This window comes from Thalassophryne amazonica, chromosome 12 (genome assembly GCF_902500255.1).
Source record: "Thalassophryne amazonica chromosome 12, fThaAma1.1, whole genome shotgun sequence".
Lineage (NCBI taxonomy): Eukaryota > Metazoa > Chordata > Actinopteri > Batrachoidiformes > Batrachoididae > Thalassophryne > Thalassophryne amazonica.
This window is the reverse complement of record NC_047114.1, coordinates 29,428,376-29,446,005: the sequence shown is the minus strand read 5'-3', so window position 1 is coordinate 29,446,005 and position 17,630 is coordinate 29,428,376. Positions and strand designations below refer to the sequence as shown.

Sequence of the window (17,630 nt, the reverse complement as noted above, 5' to 3'; positions counted from 1 at the left end):
TTTTCTCCTTTATTTAGAATTCTGAGCTGAGCCGCTCCGTATCGTCTCGTTAAACACAGCTGATCCTCCGCGACGTGTCAACAACTAACACTATTTTCCACTCAAATGCACCTAAACTCTCTTTCTGAGGACCACATGATGTGAAAACACAATAAAACTTTCTTACCTGTAAATCTGGTCATGTTTTCTGCATAAATAAATGTTATCCATTCTTTGTGCTCAAACGCCAAAGCAGGGGCGAATCCAGATGGAATGGGGGCGTGGGGCAGGGATGTGCCCCCCTCCCCCACAACACCCCTAGATTAAAGGTCCAGTTTTGAAGCTGTTTTTTAACTACAACTACTAATACTACTTAAAATAATAATAATTTTGACAAGTAAAATGTTTATAGAGAATTTAAATGTTAGAAAAATGTTAGAATTTAATAGTTACATTTCTAAACAATGTAGGATAGAAATTGCAAGTTTTACTGTTACAGTGCTGTCAACAGTTAAATATGAGGTCAAGAAAGATTATTTTACTTTTTATAAAACAAGTATTTATTTTCATTGAAGTCAAGAAAGGGTGACTATAAAGTGAGTTTTGGCAAAACAGGTATCATTGTCATGTTGAGGTGGCAGAGGGTTGTTGTCGGCAGCTGAGGAAAGTAACTAAAAAAGTAACTAGTAATCTAACTTAGTTACTTTTACAATTGAGTAATCAGTAAAGTAACTAAGTTACTTTTTCAAGGAGTAATCAGTAATTGGATTACTTTTTCAAAGTAACTGGCAACACTGGTCTTCACCAGGTTTGCACACACTGTAGCTGGTATTTTGGCCCATTCCTCCATGCAGATCTCCTCTAGAGCAGTGATGTTTTGTGGCTGTTGCTGGGCAACACGGACTTTCAACTCCCTCCACAGATTTTCTATAGGGTTGAGGTCTGGAGACTGGCTAAGCCACTCTAGGACCTTGAAATGCTTTTTATGGAGCCACTCCTTCGTTGCCTGAGTGGTGTGTTTGGGATCATTGTCATACTGGAAGACCCAGCCACGTTGCCTCTTCAGTGCTCTCACTGAAGGAAGGAGGTTTTGGCTTAAAATCTCACGATACATGACCACGTTCATTCTTCCCTTAACACAGATCAGTCGTCCTGTCCCCTTTGCAGAAAAACAGCGCCAAAGCATAATGTTTCCACCCCTATGCTTCACAGTAGATATGGTGTTCTTGCAATGCAACTCAGCATTCTTCTTCCTCCAAACACGACTAGTTGAGTTTTTACTAAAATGTTCTATTTTGATTTCATCTGACCACATGATATTCTCCCAGTCCTCTTCTGGATCATCCATATGCTCTCTGGCAACCTTCAGACGGGCCTGGACATGTATTGGCTTAAGCAAGGGGATATGCCTGGCACTGCAGGATTTGAGCTCTCTGTAGTGTGTAGCCTTTGTTACTTTGGTCCCAGCTCTCTGCAGGTCATCAAGTCCCCCCGTGTAGTTCTGGGATTTTTGTTCACCGTTCTCATGATCATTTTGACCACACAGGATGACATCTTGCGTGGAGCTCCAGATCGAGGGAGATTATCAATGGTCTTGTATTTCTTCCATTTTCTTACAATTGCTTCCACAGTTGATTTATTCACACCAACCTGCTTGACTATTGTAGATTCACTCTTCCCAGCATGGTGCACATCTACAATTTTTTTCTGGTGTCCTTCGACAGCTCTTTGGTCTTGGCCATGGTTGAGTTTTGAGTCTGACTGTTTGAGGCTGTGGACAGGTGTCTTTTTTACAGATAATGCATTCCAACAGATGCCATTAATACAGGTAACAGGTGGATGACAGAAGAGCTTCTTAAAGAAGTTATAGGTCTGTGAGAGCCAGAAATCTTGCTTGTTTGTGGGTGACCAAATGCTTATTTTCCACCACAATTTACAAATAAATTCTTTAAAAATCCTACAATATGATTTCCTGGATTTATTTTTCTCATTTTGTCTCTCACAGTTGAAGTGTACCTATGTTGAAATACTTTTTGGCCCCACTATATATATATATATATATATATATGTAAGGATTAAACAAGGAGAAGCCGTGCATTATATGGTTTGTATACACAGCGTCGCGTCGTGGTGTTACTCTGCCAAGTACATTCAAACCATATAATGCATGGCTTCGAGTTGTTTAATCCGCTTATACCATGGTCCCACACAGTGAGCTAACACACAAATATTTCTTTAAGTTAACAGTACTTGATAAAATACGTAAGTATTTGGAACTATTTTATACAGTCTCAAGACATTTGCCTCCGATGTGCTTACTGTGTCTGCGGGCTCACGCGACAAGTTGAGACATGTCCAGCTCTCCACAATTTCTCTTATACTCACTCTACTGGTAAGCACTGAAAGCCGAGATAGGCATGTCCCAACTTGTCGTCTGGCACTCCGAAACGGAGGTGTTCCTTTGTCTCGCTCCATCGCGCTCCGTTGTGACTGCGCGAAGCCCTCCGTGCAGCTTTCCATGACAAAATCTCTTGTTAAAAGTGAAATCTGCCGGAAAATGGCTGATGTCCAGCTCTTGTGATAACCAGAGAAATTGCACACGATGGTCCCGGCTCCACAGAGCCATCCGTTTAGAAATTATGTGGTGGTTTCTGCCTCGTCGTCGCAGCTCAGAGCGCTGCGCGCCGAGCGCCATAATGGGCCATCCTTAAAGCTGTAGTAACACTCCTTAATCTCTGTGAAGCCCGTAAAATTTTCACCGAAAGCCAGATAAATTTTTCGAATGGTTTCCAGCTGCATGTCTCTAACAGTTTCTGAAAAATTCATTCCGCCATTTCCTGACAATGGAAATCCGACGAGGGGGCTGGACCACTCCTCCCACAAGGCGTGCTCACAGGCGAATGACGCAACCGACAGGCGTGAAAAAACTCACGCATGCGCACGAAGGTTCAAACTTGGCTGATGTAAAATCATATGAATCAAATCCATATAGTTTTTGAAAAAAATTAAAAGGACCGTTACTTTATGGACAGACCTCGTATGTATATATATGTATGTATGTGTATGTATATGTGTGTGTATATGTATGTATATATGTGAGTGTGGAATAAAACTCGTATCTGAAACGCAGCCCCACAAAGCTATGGTGCAGAGTCGCTCTATGCTCACACTATTATTTATTTTTTTATGACCAGTTCTCCTTTGACTGCAGAGGATAGAGCGGTTTCTTCTAGAAGCAGCTCTTCTCTGGTTGCAGAGGGTAGAACTACACATCTGCTACGAAACATTTAACAGGTAGTTGCTCAACTGATTTTAAATTTTATAAATATTTGTAGCTGTTACGAGCTTACGTAAGCTTTGTTTACCACATATTGGTCTAAAAATTATCGGACAAAAATTTATCGCAAGATAATTAGTCCGATAATGGTTTTTAAAGTTATTTAAAAAGATAATCCGATAATGAAAACATTATCTTTGATAATTATCGGAACTGTGCCCACCACTGTTCAGAATGAATGGCAACATTACAAAATGGTAAATGCTTTAGCCAACATTTTTTTTGGAATGTGTTAGAGGTCTGAAATGTGAGGTTCATTAACAAATGAACTGAAGTTGACCATAAAAAACATGAACTATCTTGGGTTCATATTGTGTGCAGTGAAATAATAGTCAAGTATTTTAAGAATCACTGTTTTCTTTTAAATTACATTTTTTTAATATACATTTTCCATGCTGTCCCAACTGTTTCTGATTCAGTGGTGTGCTAAATTGTCACCCAAATCCGCATCGACCTGACTGTAAGCAGGACACGACTGAAACGAGTGGAGGTTCACTTCACACATCCTGCTTTATGTGTTAACTCACAACATAATAAAGATCTGCCTGTAGATTGAGGAGATTGTGAAGAAGGGTCTATGCAGTACATTCCGTACCAGCAAATAATTTTATTTAGGCATTATCTAGCCACCACAGCCCACAGTGGTGAGAGTGCACTTGCTTTCAGAACAGAAGGTTCCTGGTTCAAGACCACTCATGCCGATTGTCCAGGTAATGTGGAGTTGTTAGGAAGGACATCTGCTGTTGTGCTAAATGAACATGCAGATCCTTAAAAGGGAGAAGCCATGTGAACTTACCGTAGCTCTTATCTCTGTGTGTGCTTTACAGAGGGGGAATGCACATAGAAGAGCAGCCATTGATAAAGGGTTTCAGCGGCGGCAGCAGCACCACCGCATGGAGATACACTTGTCCTTCCCGTACCCACTGGAGGAACTGGTGTGGGACCAAGGCCACAAGACTAACATCCAGCAGTGTTACTGCTACTGTGGTGGTCCAGGAGAGTGAGTAACTTGCACATCTGAAGGAGTATGTCAGAAATATGAATACTGACTTTCATATCTACCTGGTCTTTTTTTATCTTAATGTCACAGTCACAGATGCAGCTGACTGCTCTCTCTCTTCTAGCTGGTACCTGAAGATGCTTGCAGTGTAACAGGTGTCAACAGTGGTTTCATGAAGCGTGCCTCAGTTGTTTGCAGATGCCCATGCAGTATGGAGACAGGTGCATATTCCACTTTTAAAAGTAATATATTTAAGCAAATTTGCTAGTGCACTTCAAATGGCTTTTGTTGTGAGCTGCACACTGGTCTTAGCCAACCAGTATAGATGGACTGAGGCTTTTTGACTCCCACATCTTGGTGTTTGACTGCAGACAGTGTAACTCTGGTAAAAGTATTGTGCTGAAATCAGACGTAGTCAGATGTGTGTAAGTATTTGAGGACTGACCTTAAAAAAAAAGCCTCAGTACAGCACTGAAATGCATCTAAAAATGACATGATCAAGCTTTAATTGAAAGGGTTTAATGAGATGCCATGGCCGAAGCTGATGCAGCACACTGCAGTCTGCTTTTGGAATAAATTCTGCCATGGTGACAGGTCCACTGACAGTGTGATGGATGTATGAGAACATTCTGCAGGGGGTCATCCAGCACCCTGGGTGCTTGCATGGTCATCTCAATAATGCAGTTTATTTTTGTAATTACTTTGCTTTTCTGTTCTCTAGGAGTTGGTAAGGTTAGACGTTATTCGTGTGAAGTGCCGTGAAGCAGTTTTTGTTGTGATTTGGTGCTATATACAACCCCTGGTAATAATTATGGAATCACCAGCCTCGGAGGATGTTCATTCAGTTGTTTAATTTGTAGAAAAAAAAGCAGATCACAGACATGACACAAAACTAAAGTCATTCAAATGGCAACTTTCTGGCTTTAAGAAACACTATAAGAAATCAGAAAAAAAAATTGTGGCAGTCAGTAACGGTTACTTTTTTAGACTAAGCAGAGGGAAAAAAAAATATGGACTCACTCAATTCTGAGGAATAAATTATGGAATCACCCTGTTAATTTTCATCCCCAAAACTAACACCTGCATCAAATCAGATCTGCTCGTTAGTCTGCATCTAAAAAGGAGTGATCACACCTTGGAGAGCTGTTGCACCAAGTGGACTGACATGAATCATGGCTCCAACACGAGAGATGTCAATTGAAACAAAGGAGAGGATTATCAAACTCTTAAGAGGGTAAATCATCACGCAGTGTTGTAAAAGATGTTGGTTGTTCACAGTCAACTGTGTCTAAACTCTGGACCAAATACAACAACATGGGAAGGTTGTTAAAGGCAAACATACTGGTAGACCAAGGAAGACATCAAAGCGTCAAGACAGAAAACTTAAAGCAATATGTCTCAAAAATCGAAAATGCACAACAAAACAAATGAGGAACGAATGGGAGGAAACTGGAGTCAACGTCTGTGACCGAACTGTAAGAAACCGCCTAAAGGAAATGGGATTTACATACAGAAAAGCTAAACGAAAGCCATCATTAACACCTAAACAAAAAAAACAAGGTTACAATGGGCTAAGGAAAAGCAATCGTGGACTGTGGATGACTGGATGAAAGTCATATTCAGTGATGAATCTCGAATCTGCATTGGGCAAGGTGATGGATGCTGGAACTTTGTTTGGGTGCCGTTCCAGTGAGATTTATAAAGATGACTGCCTGAAGAGAACATGTAAATTTCCACAGTCATTGATGATATGGGGCTGCATGTCAGGTAAAGGCACTGGGGAGATGGCTGTCATTACATCATCAATAATGCACAAGTTTACGTTGATATTTTGGACACTCTTCTTATCCCATCAATTTGAAAGGATGTTTGGGGATGATGAAATCATTTTTCAAGATGATAATGCATCTTGTCATAGAGTAAAACTGTGAAAACATTCCTTGCAAAAAGACACATAGGGTCAATGTCATGGCCTGCAAATAGTCGGGATCTTAATCCAGTTGAAAATCTTTGGTGGAAGTTGAAGAAATGGTCCATGACAAGGCTCCAACCTGCAAAGCTGATCTGGCAAACAGCAATCAGAGAAAGTTGGAGCCAGATTGATGAAAGAGTACTGTTTGTCACTCATTAAGTCCATGCCTCAGAGACTGCAAGCTGTTATAAAAGCCAGAGGTGGTGCAACAAAAATACTAGTGATGTGTTGGAACGTTCTTTTGTTTTTCATGATTCCATAATTTTTTCCTCAGAATTGAGTGATTCCATATTTTTTCCCTCTGCTTGGTCTAAAAAAGTAACCGTTACTGACTGCCACAATTTTTTTCCCTGATTTCTTATAGTGTTTCTTAAAGCCAGAAAGTTGCCATTTAAAATGACTTTAGTTTTGTGTCATGTCTGTGATCTGCTTTTTTCTACAAATTAAACAACTGAATGAACATCCTCCGAGGCTGGTGATTCCATAATTTTTGCCAGGGGTTGTAAATGTAATAAATTGAAATTGAATTAACAAAATATGGCATTAACCAGAAAGCAATTAGAGACTTTTTTAAATACACAGTCCCTCTGTTTTGAATTGAATGGGAAAGTGTGTCCAAACTTTTAACTGGTACTGTAGGTGATCCCTATATATGCTAGTATCAAAAATTGATTCATTTACTTTGAGGAAAATCCACTTTTAATGTAAAAACCCACCCCTCTTAAAAATGCTTGGTGTGGGCCTGAGCAGAGTATTGCAGACAGTTGGAATGTTCTCTATGGTAGGCTCACAAAAATAATGCTGCACAGTGTATTTAAGATGGTACTTTTGTTTCTTTTATTTTAGGTTTTACCTCTTTACATGTTCTGTGTGCAACAGTGGACCTGAGGACCTCAGTCGACTGCCTCTTCGGTGGTATGTTAATGACGAGATGTATGTTAGTATACAAATAATGAATGTTTATGAGTTCAGTGGTATGAATATTTCATGAGGTGAAAGCTAGAACATACCATTCAAAGAGGCGAAGCCGAGTTGAATGGTATGTTCCAGCTTTCACCAAATTAAATATTCATTCCATTGAAAAAATGTAAAAACATATTTGTTTTATATAACAGCTAAAATAGATCCTTGTCATTTGATATTTTATAATTTTTAAACAACAGAAAAGGGACCTACATTTGGTGTTCCACTGCTGCTAAAGTCCAACACGAACTTTAAATAGGAGTCAAAATTGTGATGTGATTCTGGGACGGCGCTTGTACGCGTGTGTACTTCCAAAAAAAAAAAAAAGGTGTGTACTTCCTCAGTTGTAGCGAAAAAAAAAATCACATCAGAAATTAGCCATTTTTTTGTTCTAACTTCCTCCTAACAGCTCTTCATGTCTCCAGACGGTTTACTGTGCAGTGGATTTGGTGTGTGTGTGTGTGTGTGTGTGTGTGTGTGTGTGTGTGTGTGTGTGTGTGTGTGTGTGTGTGTGTGTGTGTGTGTGTGGTGTGTGTGTGTGTGTGGTGTGTGTGTGTGTGTGTGTGGTGTGTGTGCCCCGAGTGCAATGGTACCAAACATATGGAACCAAATTTGCATACTAAATAGAACCAAATTGCACTCTAAATGCAGCGCATCACAAATGGGATGATTAATCCATGTCACGTGACATACAAAGCACCAGTCAAATGACAAGGATCCACTCAGGCATTATATAAAACTTAATAATGAATTAATCTAAAATGTCATTTGAATAGACAGTGAAAGTTATAAAAATTATTCTGAAATATTTGGTTGTTCAGTATTATTGCCGCTGTGCCCTTCACATATGTCATACTTTTTAATATGTTGCATATGTTTGTTTTTTTTTTTTTTGTTTGTTTTTTTTTTTGTTTTTGTTTTTTTGGATGTGATTATTCTTTCAGAATAGTTTAATATTTTTTAACTATATGTTACAGGGATGATTTGCACACTTGTGCTTGTACAACCTAAGTGTGATCCACAAGAAGAAGTATTTTGATTTTGAGATGGACTTGATGACTTACATTAAGGATAACTGGGAGCTGCTGCAGCTGGGGGAGTAAGAAGACCAGAGAGCAAATTTAATTAACTTTCGCAACTAGCAGAGTAGGGTGGCGGTTTATGTTATCATCTCTGTCTAACTAGATACTATATCTTAAACTATGGCTGTCAAAAATAACACTTTATTTAGATTAAGTAATCACAGCACCTGTAATCCATCAGTTTCTTAAAATGTAAATCAACGCACTTTAATCTGTTTTTGTGGTGTTTTGAGTGTTAGACAGACACTTTGTACCTTAATTGAGGTGATAAAATATTTGAAAATACAATTTATAGTGCAACAATCAATCATTCTCACTGTGTTCTTGATCCACCCGTTTGCAAAGTTCATAGACCTACACAGTTAATGTTCAATTCACCTTGCAGCATACACATTTTATACTTTTAAAATATTTCTGTATTTTTTTTCTTTCCAGAATGAATTCTTTTCTTTTCATTGTTTTTGGGGTTGTATTTTCTGGAGTTTGGATTTGTCCCTTGGTCTACAATTTGGCATTGCGTAAACCTGTTGCATTCTCCAAGACAGGGTGTGGTGCATGTGCTGAAAACTCATTCACTTGGAGGGCCAAAAATGACCATAGTTGACCTGTTTTACTGTTAATGGTTTGCTTTAAATTATGAAATAGATTTTTGAAGCCATATTATATTTTCTTGAGGTGTTTTTCCATGTTTAGTAACCTCTTTGTCTCTGCAGGTTACCAAAACCCCAAGATCAGTGCGCTATGAAAATGTTCTGGAGGCTTTAAACAGTACAGCAGCATGTGAGTTATTCATTAGTCCTCATTTATGAGATTGGTGCTGCTCTTAAACGCTTTACAAGATTTATTTTGTCTTTACCTCTTTCACCCTTATAATACCTTCTTACTCTGCAGTTGGACTGATTCCACCCCTATCATTACATCTCTGCCAGGTTTATGTCGGGTAAAGAGGTAAGAAAAAGAAGCACCTGTTTGGGCCTTAGGATACGTTTCCCTCCTTTACCCCCAAATTCTGAGGATTCTGCTGGCAATGAGATGGAGAGAGCTTCTTATGGCATCACCATCAAGGGATGCAAGCCCAGCAAAACATTTTCTGCTATGAGGTAAAATGGGGCAATTGCAAGTATGAGTCGGAATATCTTCAGCAATAAATTAAAATAAATAAATCTACGTAATCAGAATATTTACTAAAATCTGATTTGTACTAACTGGCTTATGATCTTTTATGGGGGGCACACTCACACATAACAGCATTATTTATCCTCAAATGTTAAAGTGTAAGTGGTCAGATCACTGTTCAGGTGTGAACCCCCCCAACAATATGTTCATTAAAAAATGATTTGGTGTACATTTTATTTATGTTGTTTAAATTTATGTATTTACTTCAAGCTTTATGTTTAAATTTGAAGATACAGGCTGTTGGAATACCTGCTGGGCATTGCTGCCTGACGCACCTCCACCAGTGCACTCTATGCAAGTGTGCTCCCCCATACACCTATGGGCAGGAACCGGGTCATCAGCTGGGGACCACCAGTCACTGATGTTTCGCTCCTTTAACCCCAGTACATCTCTTGGTGGCGGAGCGATGGCAGGTGTTCTGCCCCCACCCCCTATCGCTCCTCCTTAGCCATAGCCAGAAGCTGCCCTTCTCCACCTGCTTCTTCACTGCATCCCCCATCTGCTTGTCGGAGAGGTCTGCCATATAGGTCCGCCCGAGGCTACGGACGGGTTGGCTAGCCAGCAACGGGATCTCCTTGCCACCTGCGACAAAGATGGTATGGTCACTCCTGACCCCTTTCCTTAGGGACAGGCTACGTGACTTCGCAGGCTTGATTTTCATTCTTGCCCAGCCCACAAGCTCGTCGATCCGCTTCAGCAGTCTTGCCGTGCATGCTGCTGTCTGGAGGATGGTGGTGACATCATCCATATAGCCTCTCACTGGTGGTAGCCTTTGTCCAGAAGGTAATTTCACCCCTCCCACCATCTTCCTTGCCCCTGTGAGGATGATCTCAAAGGCTGTAACGAACAGGATGGGGGAGATTGAACATCCCATGGCAATACCAACTTCCTGTCGTTGCCAGCTTGTGATGAAATCTTGATGGGTACAGCACATCTGAAGGTCTGCGAAGTAGCTTGACACCAGGGCGCGAATGCATACGGGGATATAGAGAATTCCAGGGCAATTCGATGAGCTGGTGGGGGACTGACCCGTATGCATTGGCAAGATCTAGCCAAACCCTGCAGGTCACTTTTCTCTCTTTTTGCTCACGGGATCTGCTCCCATATTACAGCCGAGTGTTCCACGCACCCCGGGAAGCCTGGCACCCCGGCTTCTGGCAGCTGGTGTCAATGTACCCGTTGTTTGTGAGGTAGCTGATCAACCTCTTGGCAAGGATGACAAAGAAGATCTTGCCTTCGACGTTCAGGAGTGCAATACTTCTGAACTGGCCAATGGTGGTGGAATTCGCCTCCTTCGGGATGAAGACAGTGGCTGCTTTTGCCACTCTGACGGGATGACTTGGTTCTTCCAGGCCACTCTCAGGAGCTTCCATAAGTGTTTCAGGACCCCTGGGCAGTGCTTATACAACCTATAGGGTATCCCGTTGGGGCCTGGAGCTGAGGCTGCTCTTGCTTTCTGAACAACCTCTACTGCATCACTGAGCTTGGGCAGAGCAAGTCATAGAAGTGAGATGGCAGAGCTGGGCGAGGAACATACACTGGTGGTTCCAAGCGGGTTTGTCTCGCTGGGTTGCTGTAGAGCTCCTTGAGGTAATTCTCCAGCTCTGACTGACTGATCTCCAGCTTCCCGCTCCTCTTATCCTCAAGCAGCTGTCTTGCATGCTGGTAGGGGGTCCTAAAGAAGCTTGCTTCTCTCCTTCTCCTTCCACCTTCTACGCCTGCGATGCGCTCTGCCCTCCGTAGGCTGGCGATGCTCTCTTTCACCTCCTCCCACAGTGGCTTCAGGCCCTCCTTCTCCTCTGGGTTCGCCTTCCTCCACTGCTTTCGAAGGTGACAGCCTCCTCTTCACCAGTGCCTCGATCTCCCTCTCCCTCCTCCCCTTCTGCTTTGGGCCAGCGCTCTGCTTCGCTGCCAGTAGCCCGAACCTGCCTCCTGCAGTCCTCATACAGTATATCCCCAATCCGGTTCAGCTTGGTCTCCACCTGTCCACATAATGAGTGTTCCAGGATGACGCTGAGGTCCTTGTCCAGCTGCTGCCAAACTGCGTGTCTCATTCGCTTTAGGCCATTTGATTGGTTGCCTTCGCCCTGGATCTTTCTTTCCATCCCTCAGTCCTGGTTCTTGGGTGTCTAGATGTACTGGTGTTCTGGGGATGTTATCAGCGCCACCTTCAGACAAATCAGGGTCCACCACGGTCCCTCCATACCTCTACCACCTGCCTTCCCTCCGCAACGTTGGATCCCTCAGCTCTGTGGTTTGCGACCTGGCTCTGGGTTCCTTTTGTCTGACCTGCAGCTGCAGAGCAATGTTGCTTTCAGGCTCCCTCCTCACACTTCCTCCTTCCCTGGTGAGTCCTTAGCCCCCTGAAGGTGGTCACCTTTTCCCATCCGCACCTGCATCTTCTCATGATCCTACACTCATTGCCTGTGTCCATTCCGGTCATTACCAAAGAGTCTGTCTGGTTTGGCCCTTCTTCCACCCCGCCTCTCGGAGAGCCTTCGGGTTGTTTTCCTTTATTCATCTTCGTAGTTATTTAGGGTGTCCTTGAGACTGGTGGGTAGGTACCTAACCTGCCACCCCCAGATGCAGACTTTCCTGCGGTCATCCAGTCTTTCCTGGCTGTCCGCCAGTCCTTCCTGGATGCCAACTGCCTTTCACAGTAGTCACTGGATGCCTCCAGGTTGAAATTTGAAGTACAGGCGTTGGAATACCTGCTGGCATTGCTGCTGACGCACCTCCCCAGGCACTATATGCAAGTGTGCTCACCCCATACACCTACGGGCAGGAACTGGTCATCAGCTGGGGACCACCAGTCACTGATGTTTTTGCTCCTTAATCCCAGTACATCTCTTGGTGGCGGAGCGATGGCAGGTGTCTTTCACCTGCCACCTCCTGCTGATGCCCTAGGTGTTCTGCCCCCACCCCCTATCTCTCCTCCTTAGCATAGCCAGAAGCTGCCCTTCTCCACCTCCTCTGCTAGCTCCTTGATGGCTCTGCGGCTCCCTGCCCTTGTGCAGCCAATGTCTCGCAACAGACGAACTTAACTTAAGATGTTTAACTTGTAATTCAAATTTGCCTCGGCAATAAAAGCCATCATTTAATATAGTCAGCCTACATATTGTAATAAAAACAAACTAACTAAAAACAAAAATTGTGCCACTTAGCACGGTCACCATTTTAAAAGTGTTGCCTTAGCACTGGAATTGCAAAAAAATGATAACCAAGGAGCTGTTATTTTCTTATCTAGTTATATTTAACAGAAGTTACTCTTCAACACTAAAATATCACAGTCACAAATCCACACAACCCCTAAGTACTTTTTTCTTTTCTTTTGTTAAGTACGTGACATTTTATGAGATACTCTGGTTTTACAAAATGATGATGTGTGCATTTATCTGATGACATTCTGAACAATATCCTTGAAATTCAGAGGTGCCAATTAAGTCAGCAGGTCCAGTTTCATGTTTGAAAATGCGACACTGAGACAAATTCTGAATGTGCGGCTGCTGTGCAAGTCAAATGATAAGGAACAACTGTCAGTAATGTTTTTGAAACTGCTTTTTAAGTTTGTTGTTGTTTTTTGTTGTTTAGAGCCTGCAGTTCTGTAACCAATGGTAAAGACAAGAAGAAAAAGAAGAAACAACAAACACGCTTTCTGGAGACTTTAGCTAAACCACGACGCTCCAGTGAACTCTTATCCTTGGTGTGTGTGTGTGTGTCTGTCTTGGATGTTCTTGCAATATGTGATACAAGTAGTTTTCTGTTTTGAGAACACTTTAAAATGGTAATTTTCTGCTGGGGATATTCAGAAATGCATCAAATTCAGTTCACAGAAATTACTTATTTAAAAAATATATATTTATGTGTGTGTGTTTGTCATTTATTTAACAGGAAACAAAGCCTCTACCATTAGAGCCCCGGTTATTGGATCACTTAAAGTAAGTTAAGGAATGTTGAGCTTTCTTTGCTGCTGTTGTACACTTAACCCTAGATCACACTGCAAGTGGCACGGCCGAGTCATGTCGGACAAGAGCTTCACACACAGGAGTCAAGTATATTTGTATTTATACCGGTATTTTAGCTGTGTTTTTTCAGCACTCTGTTTCTTCTGTGACCGGTTTACAGTGCATTCTGTTTGAGTTTTCATGTGTGCACATGCAAGTTTTACTGGCTTGTTAAGCTGACACAGCCATCCAGCTGACAGCTCTGATTTGAAAACACACCTCATGTTGAATGTGTTATTTTATAATATATAAAAATACATATGAACTCACCATCAGTATGTATTTTGTAAGAATGTTTTTTTTTTTATAATCCAGATGCTGTGGGTCACTGCTCAGTATGGGTTTAGTTGTGGAATGTTCAGGGAATAGGTGAAGACCAGAAAGCGATTTCTAACCAGACAGCAGTTCAGTGACACCCCCCACCCCCGTCACTGAATTATGTTAAAGTTCTGTTTATATTTTTAGTGAATGGACTACATTTACTCGTATAGTGAGGAAAATAAGTATTTGAACACCCTGCGATTTTGCAGGTTCTCCCACTTAGAAATCTTGGAGGTGTCTGAAAATTTTCATCTTAGGTGCATGTCCACTGTGAGAGACATAATCTAAAAAGAAAAAACCGGAAATCACAACATAGGATTTATATATATATATATATATATAGATATATATATATATAATTTGTATTTGTATGTTACTGCTGCAAATAAGTATTTCAACACTTGTGAAAATCAATGTTAATGTTTGGTACAGTAACCTTTGTTTGCAATTACAGAGGTCAAACGTTTCCTGTAGTTTTTCACCAGGTTTGCACACACTGCAGCAGGGTGTTCAAATACTTATTTTCCTCACTATATATAGCGCTTTTCCATCTGCATCAGACGCTCAAAGCACTTTACAGTAACGCCTCACATTCACCACTCTGTCAGGTTGCTCCCATACAAGGTACCCACCACTACACACTGAGAGTAACTAAGGGATTAAGGACCTTGCCCAAGGGCCCTTAGTGATTTTCCAGTCACGCAGGGATTTGAACCGAGGATCCTCTGGTCTCAAGCCCAACACTTAACCACGAGACCATCACCTCCCCTTTGTGGTTGAGAGTTCTTTCCGTCATAGACAGTCCAGTAAAAAGTGATAATCATTTTGATATCCTACTAGCAACAATAAATAATTACCTACAGATCATGTTTCTGTTTAGCTGCGTGTGGCACATGTTTAAAAATAGGCACTGGTTCTGGTCTCCAGTGTGTCGCGGAACATGAGATGCAACACTTTTCTGGGATGGCGATCTGCAAGTGTGTCCGTCTGTTATTGATGTGTAAATGGAGTCAATATGCAACGCAGCTATGACGCTTGTCGTGTGCTTCAGCTCAAACTGTTTCTTCAGGTTTCTGCAACACTTTTGCTTTGTTTGTATTTTTTTTCTTCATCTTTCTCTTTTCTGCATCTTTTTTTTTTTCTTTGTTCTTGAGGAGTGAGAGGTCCTTGGTGTCTTTTCAAACTTCTGATGTGGAATCTATTGGAGCCCTGAGCACCACAGAAACTACCTCAACTAGCATTTCTCGACAGTCCAGGTATGTTCGCTGTGCCATGTCCACATTTCATTACGCTCACATTAATATTTATTAAAACAGTTTGAACTTGTTTTCTATTTAAAACTCCTTAGCCTTTGTAGCTCCAGCAAGACACACACAACAACCAGCACCATGCCAGTTACCTCTCCACCCTTAAAAAGGAAACGTGGGCGACCTCGACGGGCAGTGCAGCCCCCTAACCTTGACGTCCGTCCTCCCAGCCATGCAGATCCAAACTCCTCCACTACGGAGTTGCTGACCCCGCTCCCTGGCCTTCACTCCGTGGACGTGGTTCACGGCATGGATCCCAGCAGCCAGCTTTCACATCTCAAGAACTCCATTAGCAGCTATTTTGGAGCGGCAGGGCGACTGGCTTGTGGGGAAAAGTACAAGATCCTGGCAAGACGAGTCACCCTTGATGGCAAGATCCAGTACCTGGTGGAGTGGGAAGGAGTCACTGCTTCCTAAACTGTCCGAAGCATTTCTGAGTAAGCCAGCACTCACAGGAGGCTTCGGTCGACCCTCTGATCAAAGCATTAATAAACATTTGCCTGTAGTTTAGAAAGGAGGAAGCTTGTTGTGCTTATTTTTATAGAGCCTGTTGGCCCGATGCAGCCTGAGCTGATTACTGGTGAGAGAAGCTTAACATACCACAGTAACCGTGGAGAATGTGTTTTCACATCATCATCCATTGTCGTTACACATTCTGATTTTTATTTGTGTGTGTGTGTGTGTGTGTGTGGTGTGTGTGTGTGTGTGTGTGTGTGTGTGTGTGTGTGTGTGTGTGTGTATACTTTAATGTTTACAGGATTGGTTTAGCTGTGCGCTGTTCGTTAGGCTCTTTGTGTCAAATGCTACTGTGCTGTACTTTAATTTTCACAACAGTATGCAGAGCTCAAATATTTTTAGCTATTCAGATGTCCAGTGAAAATTCAATATTTTAGTATTAACTTTTTTCTTTAAAAAAAAACGAGGTTAAGTGTTTATTTACATCAGAATCTCTTTCTCTGCAGCTGTGAGTTCACATTTGGTTGGAAAATATATCCTCCTTTTCCTAACAAAGTCACTGCTGCAAAATTTGCTTTGATGTGGAGTTATATTATTATAAAAGTATAAACATTAACTTTTTTTTTTTTTCCCTCCTACGGTTCCTTGTGTTTAACAGGACATATTTCTTTATTTTATTTTATTGCAAAACTGTTTAATAGCATCAATTCAGTCAAATCTCTGTCAGTCAGTTAAGTTGGAACAGATCAACTTTAAAGCTCATGTGAAATTCTTTATATCATTTTTAAGATCACATTTGTGGCAGCTAAGCTCAAGTATACTAACAAATATTCCCAAATACTATTTGATATAGAAATGCTCAAAAGTCATGTGATCAAAAAGAGTTGTCAGTGTTCAACACTTAAGTTATATTTCATTCCTGCTGACCACCAGAGGGGCGGTACTTAGCACCTGGATTATCCCGTGTGCTTGGAGGTCGAGAATTTATACCAACAAAGTCATGTTGGTGAATGTGAACTGGGTGATGTCAGCAACAGTAAAGACTATGTCACCTGACTTTCTGTTCTTTCTATATCTCTCGCATAGAGCAGAAGGTCAGAATATTTCGGATCACTTGTGTTGTTGGAGTCTCGCAACCATTTTGGTTGGAGCTATGCATACACACCCTCCAGAAGCTGCAAGACGACTACTTCCTTTGTTTTTCTCAGCTAGGAATACCACTCGCAGCAAGTAAATCGGCTTACTACGAGTAAACGTTGGTGGCTTAACTCGTTACCGTTGTTTGTGTTAGTCCACAGTCCACTGGCACATTTTTAAACTACACTGCATGTTGCGAGTGTTTCCCGCTGTGTTTATAGAGCAGCTATAGCTGAGACATACCGCACTGACTTTGGCCGCTATAGTGTGAGTGTTCCCCGCTCCCTGCTACACCGCCACTTGGGGCTCTAACATTGTGACAACTGGCTGTGAGTCTGAGGCGCTGTGAGTGCTTTCCGCTCCCTGCCACGAGTATCCCATAGCACATAGTGAAGTAGGTGGTGGCTGGAGAGTGCTTCCCATTTTTATCATATTTCGTCACGGGACTGCATAGTGTCTTGAGTGTGTTTCCTTTATTACTATGCACACAGAAAAATGTCGACCGCGCTGATGCACGCTTGCAGTAGCTGCTTGGCCCCTCTGAGCCTGGAGGACATCCATAATTCATGCCGATCATGTCTTGGGGTTGGACACTTGAGACAAGCACTCACAGATGACACTTGCTTCAGTTGTGCTTCCATACCATTGGCTAAGAGATTGGCCAGATGCCCTCTGCAACAGTGGCCTCCAATTCACGTAAGCACCCACATGCTGAGGCCCTTGCTACTACAGCAAAGAAAAGTAGCCATGACCTGGTCTTGTCTGCTGAGGTCGACACGCTAGCTTCTGCATTTGCTCAGATTAAGTCATTGCTCCTTAAAACCCTTTCACACCGGGCTTGCATACAGTTGCTTTGTGATGCGTATGGAGTACAGCCCCTTTCACATTGGCGTATT

At 42.1% G+C, this 17,630-nt stretch overlaps 1 protein-coding gene across 1 annotated transcript in view; it reads left to right on the top strand.

The window, feature by feature from the left end:
• Nucleotides 1-15,759, top strand: part of mtf2 (metal response element binding transcription factor 2) — a 63,793-nt gene extending 48,034 nt beyond the window's left edge. The window contains 12 exon segments of the mRNA XM_034183643.1: nucleotides 4,144-4,316; nucleotides 4,441-4,456; nucleotides 4,458-4,537; nucleotides 7,135-7,207; nucleotides 8,229-8,350; nucleotide 8,397; nucleotides 9,047-9,117; nucleotides 9,263-9,433; nucleotides 13,101-13,212; nucleotides 13,401-13,447; nucleotides 14,989-15,090; nucleotides 15,183-15,759. Of these exon segments, the coding sequence (XP_034039534.1) occupies nucleotides 4,144-4,316; nucleotides 4,441-4,456; nucleotides 4,458-4,537; nucleotides 7,135-7,207; nucleotides 8,229-8,350; nucleotide 8,397; nucleotides 9,047-9,117; nucleotides 9,263-9,433; nucleotides 13,101-13,212; nucleotides 13,401-13,447; nucleotides 14,989-15,090; nucleotides 15,183-15,558 (1,344 nt within the window). The 3' untranslated portion in view covers nucleotides 15,559-15,759.
• The last annotated feature ends 1,871 nt before the right edge of the window (nucleotides 15,760-17,630 follow it).